This window comes from Dioscorea cayenensis, chromosome 1 (assembly GCF_009730915.1).
Source record: "Dioscorea cayenensis subsp. rotundata cultivar TDr96_F1 chromosome 1, TDr96_F1_v2_PseudoChromosome.rev07_lg8_w22 25.fasta, whole genome shotgun sequence".
NCBI lineage: Eukaryota > Viridiplantae > Streptophyta > Magnoliopsida > Dioscoreales > Dioscoreaceae > Dioscorea > Dioscorea cayenensis.
The window spans coordinates 3,571,720-3,581,631 of record NC_052471.1 but is presented as its reverse complement, the minus strand read 5'-3'; the positions used below and the strand labels follow the sequence as shown (position 1 = coordinate 3,581,631).

The 9,912-nt window shown below is 33.5% G+C and overlaps 2 protein-coding genes across 3 annotated transcripts; one reads left to right on the top strand and one right to left on the bottom strand.

The window, feature by feature from the left end:
* The first annotated feature begins 854 nt into the window (after nt 1-854).
* Nucleotides 855-3,416, top strand: LOC120260536 (pentatricopeptide repeat-containing protein At5g38730). 2 transcript variants are annotated; one of them, XM_039268131.1, is made up of 4 exons: nt 855-2,294; nt 2,480-2,584; nt 2,747-3,029; nt 3,233-3,416. In XM_039268131.1, exons 1-3 carry the CDS (start codon nt 1,001-1,003, stop codon nt 2,929-2,931), a joined length of 1,584 nt encoding a protein of 527 aa, XP_039124065.1. In that variant the 5' UTR covers nt 855-1,000; the 3' UTR covers nt 2,932-3,029; nt 3,233-3,416. The 2 variants fall into 2 exon arrangements, with proteins under 2 accessions (XP_039124065.1, XP_039123995.1); XM_039268061.1 differs by having other exon boundaries at nt 941-2,294; nt 2,480-3,029.
* Nucleotides 3,417-4,995: 1,579 nt separating this feature from the next.
* LOC120258933 lies at nt 4,996-9,261 on the bottom strand. Its single transcript, XM_039266784.1, has 6 exons — nt 9,104-9,261; nt 8,807-8,957; nt 7,421-8,387; nt 7,041-7,222; nt 6,157-6,314; nt 4,996-5,403 (listed from the first exon to the last, which is right to left on the bottom strand). The coding sequence occupies exons 1-5, from the start codon at nt 9,156-9,158 to the stop codon at nt 6,206-6,208; spliced, it is 1,464 nt and encodes a 487-aa protein (XP_039122718.1). The 5' UTR covers nt 9,159-9,261; the 3' UTR covers nt 4,996-5,403; nt 6,157-6,205.
* Nucleotides 9,262-9,912: the final 651 nt, after the last annotated feature.

Sequence of the window (9,912 nt, the reverse complement as noted above, 5' to 3'; positions counted from 1 at the left end):
TTATTTGCAGAACCTTTTAAGTTTTGAATTATAGTGAGGCCATGCTTTTATTATCCCTCATTTTTAAGGCATGTAATCACTAGAAATTCTAGATATATATATATATATATATATATATTTTTTGTTTAATTCATGGTGTAATTAATTATTCTTATTATGACCAAACTTGGTTTTTATTATTAATTACATATGTTTAGCAGGTAGTATAGTAACTAAGTAACTTGACATAGGATAAAGCCAAACTATTTAATATCTTCTGAAATTTATTTTAGATAAAGCCACGATATTAGAATTATTATTATTATTATATAATCATCATCATCATCATCATGTATCCTTCTTTAGTTGGAAATTTTAAAATTTTAAAATAAAAATTAGAAATTATCATCCAAAACATCGGTTTTATAATTATATATATATATATAGTGGATTTTGTTGTTTTTTTTTAAAATTATGCAAAAGGTTTTTTTTCTTCTAAATTCAGACAAGTGTAAATATGCACTGGTCAATTATTGATCCAGTCTGTGTATGACTTGAAATCAGTGCTTGAATCTCTTACACCAATGAATTTGGCACCCTGTTATTTCTAAATTTACACTTTGGTTTCAAATTTGAAAAATATGCAAACTAATCCCCCATATTATTTAGATTTTAAAGTAAAAACACACATACAAAGATGCTAACATGCTATCTTAACACATAAATTATCAAACCATATATATATATATATATATATATTTTTAAAAAAAATAAGCCAAATATTATTATTATTTATTTATTTATTTGGTATATAATGTTGCACTAGTGAGTAGTGATCAACCTACATCCCAAAGTCCACACCACTTTTAAAAACAGTGCCAAACCTAATCTTTTCAACTCTACTCCTTCAATGTAAAATTAATTATTTATTTTTCCTTATAAATAAACAAACAAACAAACAAATAAATAAAATCCACAATAAAAAATCAACCATTAGAAAAAAAAAAATTAAAAATTAAAAATGAGAAAAAAAGAGATTGACTTGATCAATTGTGTATGTGCAAACATAGTGAAAGGGAATTGGATCAATCTCTCAAACCCTAAAATCTCCATCAACTTCACAACCTCCATTGCCAACCAAATCCTTCTCCATCTCTCCACCAACACCTCCTCCCCTTCTCTCTCATGGTCCTTCTTCACATGCCTCCAATCCATCCCTCACTACCACCTCTCCCTCCTCCCCATCTGGACCATGCTCCATCTCCTCACTCACCATCGCCACTTCACCACCGCCCGCCACCTGCTCGACGAAATGCCTCTCAGAGAATTCCTCTCTTCCCCCACCGTTCTCAGCTCCTTGTTGTGTTCCCACACTGACCGCACCTCCAACACTCTCATTCTTAGCTGGCTGGTGCTGCGCTACTCTCGGTTGAGCATGATTCATGATGCACTCCAGGTGTTCGACCAAATGCGGCTGAATGGACTAGTGCCAAAGCCTCATGCTTGTTCTGCTCTTTTGAATGCATTGGCTAAAGCTAGATTAACTGCTAGTGCGTGGAAGGTTTTTGATGAAATGATACGGGTTGGTGTTGTGATGAATTTGTGCATTTTTAATGTTATGTTGCATGTTTGTTATAAGGCCGGTGATGTCGGGAAGGCAGAAGAGCTGGTGAGTGAGATGAGGAGGAGGTGTTTGTCACCGGACTTGTTCTCGTATAATTCTTTGATTGCGTTGTATTGTAAAAAGAGCATGCATTATGAAGCTTTGAGTGTTCAGGAGAGGATGGAGACGGAAGGGATTTGGCCTGATATCGTGACTTATAATTGTCTTGTTCATGGGTATTGTCGAGAAGGTAGAATGCGGGAAGCACGCCGGCTTTTTAAGGATATGAAGGGTGTAACTCCTAATCAAGTTACTTATACCACGCTTATTGACGGGTATTGTAGAGTGAATGATCTAGATGAAGCACTCAAATTGCGTGAAGAGATGGAGTCAAAAGGTTTGTATCCCGGTGTGGCAACGTATAATTCAATCATTCGGAAGCTTTGTAAGGACGGGAAAATGAAAGCTGCCAATGATCTTTTGAATGAAATGGATGAAAGGAAGGTTGAGCCGGATAACATCACGTGCAATACTTTGATTAATTCGTATTGCAAGAAGGGGAACATGGGATTTGCATGGAAGCTGAGAAATAAGATGTTGGAGTCAGGGTTGTCGCTTGATCAGTTCACTTACAAGGCACTGATTCATGGGTTTTGCAAGGTTCAGGACATGGATGAGGCTAAGGAAGTTCTCTTCGAAATGCTAAATGCAGGTGATGATCAATGTTTTTAATTCTTTAGTGTAGAACTCAGTCCCTTAAACGTTAGTAAGATCAATTGATGGAATTAACTTGTCATTATGGATTATGAAAAAACATGCTGAGTGTTCTGCTTGTTAGAGTTTTAGACCTGAAAATGAATCTTCTTTCATGGCTCACTGATTATTAATGCTATGCAGGATACTCTGCGAATTACAGTACTTTCTCATGGCTTGTGGATGGTTATTGCAAGCAGAAAAATGAAGCTGCAGCGTTAGGGATCCCTGATGATCTCATTAAAAAAGGTATATGTGTCGACAAGTCTGTCTACAGGGCACTTATACGAAGATTTTGTAAACGTGGCTTGGTTGATTGGGCACAAAAAGCACTAATGTCAATGCAAGACAAGCGCATTTCGGGAGATAGTATCATGTATCTCAGTCTGGCCTTTGCTTACTTGAATGCAGGGAAGCCGATGTCGGCCTCTGAGATGTTGGATAACATGGTTAAGAATCAACTGAGAATAACTGCAAAGATTTATAACTGTCTCAATGCTTCTTATGCTGACAATAATGATGTCCTGACGCTGCTTTGGAGTCGAGCTATTGAGAAATGCTTAATTTCAAGAAATGTATACAAGTTGATGCAATGAGGTTATATATTGCTATAAAACCAAGGAAAATGATAGTACGATGTTTCATGCAAGTGAAGTTATGTAGAAGTTAGTCGACAACAGAAGGTTGTAATGAGGTATTGTTCTTCTCAGAACAATTTCCGAGCTTATTTATAATGCTAATAATTGATTTTCTGCTTACAACCATTGCTTCTCTTCTTTTCAGTTAAGTTCTTTATCAGTGAATTATTGTGTCACTTCTTGTGAATTTTGTACTGCATTGTCATTATATAATAAATTCATGCAAACTTCATATGATAGTGAGATGTTTCTTCTGCAGTAATCACTATTGTGATGTGATGATAAATTGCTGGAATTCAGACATCATGCAAGATACACAATTGTTGTACCCCTTTCATAAGCCACTGAGGTATTCATTTGAATTAATTAATTAATTTATTTATTTTCAGATGAAAAGGATATCTATTTTCTCTATCAATTCCATGTTTTTTCTATTGATTTTATTTTCTTGTTTATGTCCTCTGCATAAATGTTTCTAACTAGAGTCTGTGTTAATCATAGTGTTGAATTGTTTCATCATATTGCATAACACCATCTCATAAATTTATAGAAAAAAATAATTCTGTTTAGCATACAATTAGTGGGACAAAAAATAATCCAAATAATAAAAACAAATATATACACAATCTGAAAATATACAGAAAATATACTTCATTAATGTAAGATGCTAAAAACAATCAAACTAAACAACTACTAAGTAAAACACAAACCATGCAACATAAGTTTATTTAACAATTTCATCTACTTATTATTCTTAACCCTTAAAAGTAAACAATAAAAATCAAAATCAAAACAAAAATATAAATCAATTTATACATAGACACACCCACTTATGCTCTGAAGCTGAGCAACCTCTTTAATTTCCTCCACCCTCTTTTCATTAATATAATCAGCAATACATTTACACATAAATTCCTTAAACTGAGTACATTCCAAGTAATTTGCTGCAAAAACAAGCCTCATTTCCATGTTATTCTTCTTCATCAACTGCAACTTTGCAAAGTTTTTATCCCATTCATTTAATTTCTTCCTTTCATCACTTATCATATTTTTCTCATCAATGTTCCAATGTTTTTCCCAATAATTTATCATTTCACATAGAACTTCTGCTCCAATTTCTTTGAGTGTTATTTTATGGAACAAATGATCATGATCATGATCATGATCATTGATCTTTGATTTTAAGTTTTTGTCTTCATCAATCTTTGATGTTAAGAACTCTGATTGTGTGGTGATGAAAGTTTATGTTACAAGGTAAAAAATGCCTGCCTTGTTTTTTTGGCTTGTCTATTTCCATGGTTATTTTAATTTGTTGTGATAAATGATGTGTATCAATATTGATGGATTTTTGTACTTTATATATATATATATATATATAATGAGAGAAAGTTTATGAGACAATATATTGATTTTATTTTATTTTATTTATATATGTATTGGATAATTTGGAGAGATTAATATTAATTTGGTTTGATCTTTATATTTGAGAAATATGAAAAAGGGTAAATTATTTGTTTTAAATTTTTTTTATGGCGTGCCGGATTTCTTTTTTCTTAGCATGATAATTATTGTGGAGCCAATTTTAGGATAAAATTCTAGTTTAAAATATGTTTTTAAAATTATTCCTTTAAACGATTATTTTTTTTAAAATATATTTTGTATAAATCTATTAAAAATTTATAAAAACTATATTTGTTTATATGTCCTCACAAAATATTATTAGAAAATTATAAAATGCCAATAATACCCCTGCCAATAATCCTCACTATTTTTAATGTTTAAATTATGAAATGAAAATTTTAAAAGTTTATAGTGAACTGAGATTAGAATTTCCCTAAACTAATTTAAACAGAAAACTGAAAAAATACAAATAAATATCTCTCCTCTCAATTGATCAATAACAATGTCAGAACATTCTAACACAATTTCCCTGCCAATAATTTTCCTCCCAAACCTCAAACAAATAACAAAATGTCTTCTCTCAAAGACAGAGATCACAAAATCAAAAAAGCACAAACATGGTTAATATCAAAGTAATGGTCTTCTTCATTCACTCTGAAGACCATTCATTCCCTGATTCTCTGTAAACAATTTGTTCAGATGCACACAAAGAACAAAGAACAGCATTTGGTGACAACACAAGTTGTTACCAAGCAAAAGTAGCAGAAAGCAGAAAATCTAGATTTTGAATAATTTATCCATGTTGAAAGTCATGTGTACAGGTTTGCATCTTGCTAGTGCTCATACATATTAGTCTCTTTTTTTCATAAATGACTTGCATAAGGTTTTGTATTCTTTATCTGCTGCAACTCATTTTCATTCAGCAGTAATCCAACTCCTTGATATTCTATGCACATTGTGCTTCTTGAAGCCTGCACTTCTTCCTTTCTGCCCTTTCACCATCAAATCTTGAAGCTCGCTCATCCACCGCTGCAAAAGAACATTGTATTCATTTGTCGGAGTGAGAAAGTATGCAATTGGTGTGTCCATTTGTTTTTCCATTAATCCCTATATAAGAAGCCATGCAGTTAATCTAGCTTTATATAGTGAATATGTTAGGTCCTACTTCATTAAGATCATATATATACAGGGTTCATAAAAGAGTCGGCCCGAACTATTTTCTTTGCCAATTGTATCTTCTTTTGCACAGAAAGGTCACTGGTACATGTCAGAAATATATTCACTCAAATAATAGGTTTTAGGCTAGTCATCATATGGAGGACAATGACTCATAAGAAACTGAAACCATGAATCCATTATACAAATGTTCTAACACCTAATAGTGAGTAAGCTTGGATTGCAGTATATACTGTTATCCAAGATAGAGAGAGAGAAGAAGAAGAAGAAGAAGAAGAACTACACCAAAAATGGCAAGAGAACCTAATATATCGTTTCTTAGAGGGCAATGCAACACTAAGCCTATAGCAGAATTATATTGAATAATGTATCCACATACCATTATGAAGTGTTTGGTTGGAGAGAATTTTTTTAAATATTGGGTTGGAGGGAAAACTTTTATAAATACGAATCAAAATTAAATTAAAAATCTACTTTTATAAACAATAAGTATTTACTAATATTAATAATTTTTAAAAGCTACCTATTAAATATGATTATTTAAAAAACTAATGCTCCTTACCAGACAACTTAAGGAGAATCTTGTAGTGAAGTCTCAGAACTCACCTTATGACAAGCCTGGAGAATGACTATTAAGTGGCATGTTGAGTAATAACTACTTCCACCAAAAATTGACAAAGCTATTGGCAAGTGCTTTGAGATTTCCCCATATATCTGATCTTCCTGGTGAAGATTCTCTAATCTCAACCTTCTTCGGTGTGTCACTGAATAAATAGATAAATCCCAGAAAAGCTTCATCAGAACCAAATCACACTTGCAGAAATGCAAATACACTACATTATACAACATGAAGAAGAAAAAAAGAAACATTTCTCCTACCCAGGGAAAAATAATTATAGCTTGAACTAAAAATAATAGAGATAGCATAACAAACCAAGATTAAATACTAGTAAGGATCCATTTTGGACATAGCATGTATGCTTTTACTACATATCTAAGTGCCAAGTTCTCAAAATCGAAAAGGTATCATAGTTGGTAAAATTTCCTGAATGCCTCACAATTGACATAGTGAAGATGTGGAAATTGTTGTTGTCAAAGCAAGACAGAAAAAAAAAAAATTGGGTTGGCTACACATTAGGCTAACAAGCTAGGTCACACCTGCAGTAGAGAAAGACTAACATGGATGATACCATAGAATGCCAACCAGAGCAAAATATTAAAAGGAGGAAAGACCTTTTCCAGAAAACAGCTATGCAATTCAAGCAAAGCAACAAATTGAGGAGAAGCAACATTTCTAAGAGAAATAAAGAGCGAGTACTGTTAAAGCAAAAAGAATCAAGAAGAGAGCAATATCGTTTTTAAACCTCATTGACAAGTGATTTACACAATTCAGTAATCAATTCAATACTGGAAAATTATGCTGTCTTGAGTTCTTGACACGAGACTTTAGAACAGGATTTTCAAAAAGTGCAAATTGCTAACAAGCATACCCAATAAGTTCCTCTGGTTCAGGGGCTTCAAGACTGCCTATTTGATCAATTCGCTTGGGCTCATTTCTGTCACATAAATGTTCAGTTGACTTCAGCTCCTTGTTATTCTCTTCTGAGTCTAGATGAGGTGAATTCAAAATATGTACTGTTGCCTCCGACCTTGAAGACTCCGATGAATTAGCCTGCAGATTGCATATCACCATTTAAAAAAAAAACTGCAAAAATACTAGCACAAAACTTTTCTAAATGTGTTTGAAAGACATAATAGAAGTAAAAAAAGGGTGAAAATGAAATCTTAGTAGATGGATTTTCATTGTGGAAAGTTTTGAAGGATAGCTTTAAGGAGTAATAGCACAGCTGCTGATAGATGCATTTTGTACCTCATCTCTTTTAGAATCATGATCACTATGTTGCAAGCTCTCACTAGCCAATTCTGCCACGCTATCAATCCTGGATTCATCTGTTCTCATCTGAGTGCCCGAAGATGATACTCCATTTATAGAAGAATTCTTTGTGCATTCCACAATTTTCTTTCTTGATGAGCTACGCGCATGCTTGGCAGCTTTTTTAACTGAGGCAGTTTCAACAGTGGAAGACACAGAAGGCTCTTTTCTGTCCAGAAACTCATCATCAATTACCAAATCAACAGTAGCACCATCCTTTGATCCAATCTTAGATAATGTATCAAAATCTTCATATGATACACAGCTTGCTGAAGCAACAGGTTTTGAGATCTCTTCTATTTCTGATGGACCAGGTCCTTCCTTCAAAAGCAAAGCTGGATTGCTACCTTGATCACTATGTCGCATGCTCTCACTAGTCAATCCGAACACACGATTAATACTGGATTCATCTGTTCTCATCTGAGTACCAAAAGATGATACTCCATTTATAGAAGAATTCTTAGTACATTCCACAATTTTCTTTCGTGATGGGCTATGCGCCTGCTTGACAACTTTTTTAACTGAGGCAGTTTCAACAGCAGAAGACACTGAAGGCTCTTTTGTGTCGAGAAGCACATCATCAATTATCAAATCAACAATAGTGTTATTCTCTGCTCTAATATCGGATCCTGTATCAATATCTTTAGATGATACACAGCTTGCTGAAACTGCAGGTTTTGAGACCTCTTCTATTTCTGATGTACCAGGAACTTCCTTCCAAAGCAAAGCAGGATTGCTACCTTGTTCTGTCTTTCCCACTTGAGCCTTATTCTTGCCTGCAAGTGACATCCTATAGTTGAATTCCAGTTCTTGAATCATTTGTCTCACATGGTAATAAGACCCTCCGATCTGCTTTTGAGCCAAGGATACAGTAGGGAATCTTCCAGCATTTGATGCCCTGTATCTGCATCAAGACCAGACGATCATGCAATCATAAGATCATGAGATAACCATTCATGACAACAAACCATCATGCATGCAAGTAGATTAACTAAACAAACAAAAAAAAAAAAGTTTTTGAAGGGTAAAATTTATCAGCTTGATCATGATAAATAATAGATATGCCACGAAAGTAAAAAAAATACTATGTTCTTCTTGAATATTATTTTTAACCAAAAAGGATTTGAATTCAAAATCCATTGCAAGCAAATTTTCTAATTTATTAATAAATAATAAGCAGCATGATTCACTTGCGATGAGGCGTGTCTTCCAGATAACAAAAATCCAAAAAATAAAAAAATAAAAAATTGATCTTTCTACTAAACGAGAAATCCAGAGATCAAAATGTGAAGAAGTTTTCAAATCAAACCAAAAGACTCTTACTGATCTACAAAAGCCTCCAACATCGCGCGCCTCTCAAGCTTCGAAATTTTCTTTGATTCCTTCTCTTCTTTGAGAACACCAGAAGCAGCCGAGGCGGTCCCAAAGCATCGGAACTTCGATCCATGCGTTACATTAGACACCTCAACAAACCCTAGCAACAAGACTCAAGATCAAAACATCAAGTCATCCATAAAAGAATTCAACGCGAAGAACACATGCATCAACAATGAAATCAAGCTCAAATTCCTCTCTTTGCGAATCAAAGAAGCGACCAGAGAGAAAAGATCGAGTTGCTACCTGATTTTGTGGCGATTTTCGAAGAGATTACGAGGCGTTTAGCAGCAGCAGCCATCGATGGAGATCGAGGGGATTCAAAAGAGCATTTTGATCGGAGAAAAAGGCTTCCTTCGATGGAGCGAGAGGGAAGAGAAAGGGTTTTAGGTTTTGGTGGGAGAATAAAAATTGGGGTTTTGCTGAGTTTTTTTTTTCGTTTAACCCCTTTGAAAAGTTCAAAATTTTCTTTATAGTGGTTTTTTTTCTCCTCGCTATCACGATTTATAATTAATTAATTATTTATTTATTTAAATAATATTTTTATTTTTTAATAATACCCACAAATCACAAAACACACTTGATATAAATTTATGGCCAGGGAGACAGTAATTGTTGAGATGCCTTGAATTTGAAATTGATTGTGATTGTAACCCTATCCAAATTATGACTCGACCCTAATTTAGAGAGTTAATCCTAAATTAGAGATTTTTAGAGATTTCAATAAAAATATGTGGTCGGCTTTTAGCTTGCTGATCCATTGTTGGTTATATTATTTTATTTTAATTTGGATATATATAGGGTTTACTCTGTATTATCTATATGAATTTTTTCCTCGAAAGTGAAGAATAAGAAATCTCTATCTCCCTACCCGTGGACGTAGGTCATATAGACCGAACCACGTAAATCTATGTGTGCTACTATTTTTTTTTTTTTCTTCATATTATTGATGTGCTTGGCATAACAGTAATATATATATATATATTTATACATATAGATGAAAAATGTCCCCCATTTAAAAGTAAATCAAGAATATACACATGTGTGGAGCAAAA

What these genes read in the sequence shown, in the direction of transcription:
- LOC120260536 (XM_039268061.1), top strand. Translation starts at nt 1,001, where the DNA reads ATGAGAAAAAAAGAGATTGACTTGATCAATTGTGTATGTGCAAACATA. An exon ending in CTTCGAAATGCTAAATGCAG is followed by an intron (nt 2,295 to 2,479) that starts GTGATGATCAAT and finishes AATGCTATGCAG; the next exon opens with GATACTCTGCGAATTACAGT.
- LOC120258933 (XM_039266784.1), bottom strand. Translation starts at nt 9,158, where the DNA reads ATGGCTGCTGCTGCTAAACGCCTCGTAATCTCTTCGAAAATCGCCACA. An exon ending in GAAAATCGCCACAAAATCAG is followed by an intron (nt 8,958 to 9,103) that starts GTAGCAACTCGA and finishes TCTTGTTGCTAG; the next exon opens with GGTTTGTTGAGGTGTCTAAT. An exon ending in TTGGAGGCTTTTGTAGATCA is followed by an intron (nt 8,388 to 8,806) that starts GTAAGAGTCTTT and finishes GTCTTGATGCAG; the next exon opens with ATACAGGGCATCAAATGCTG.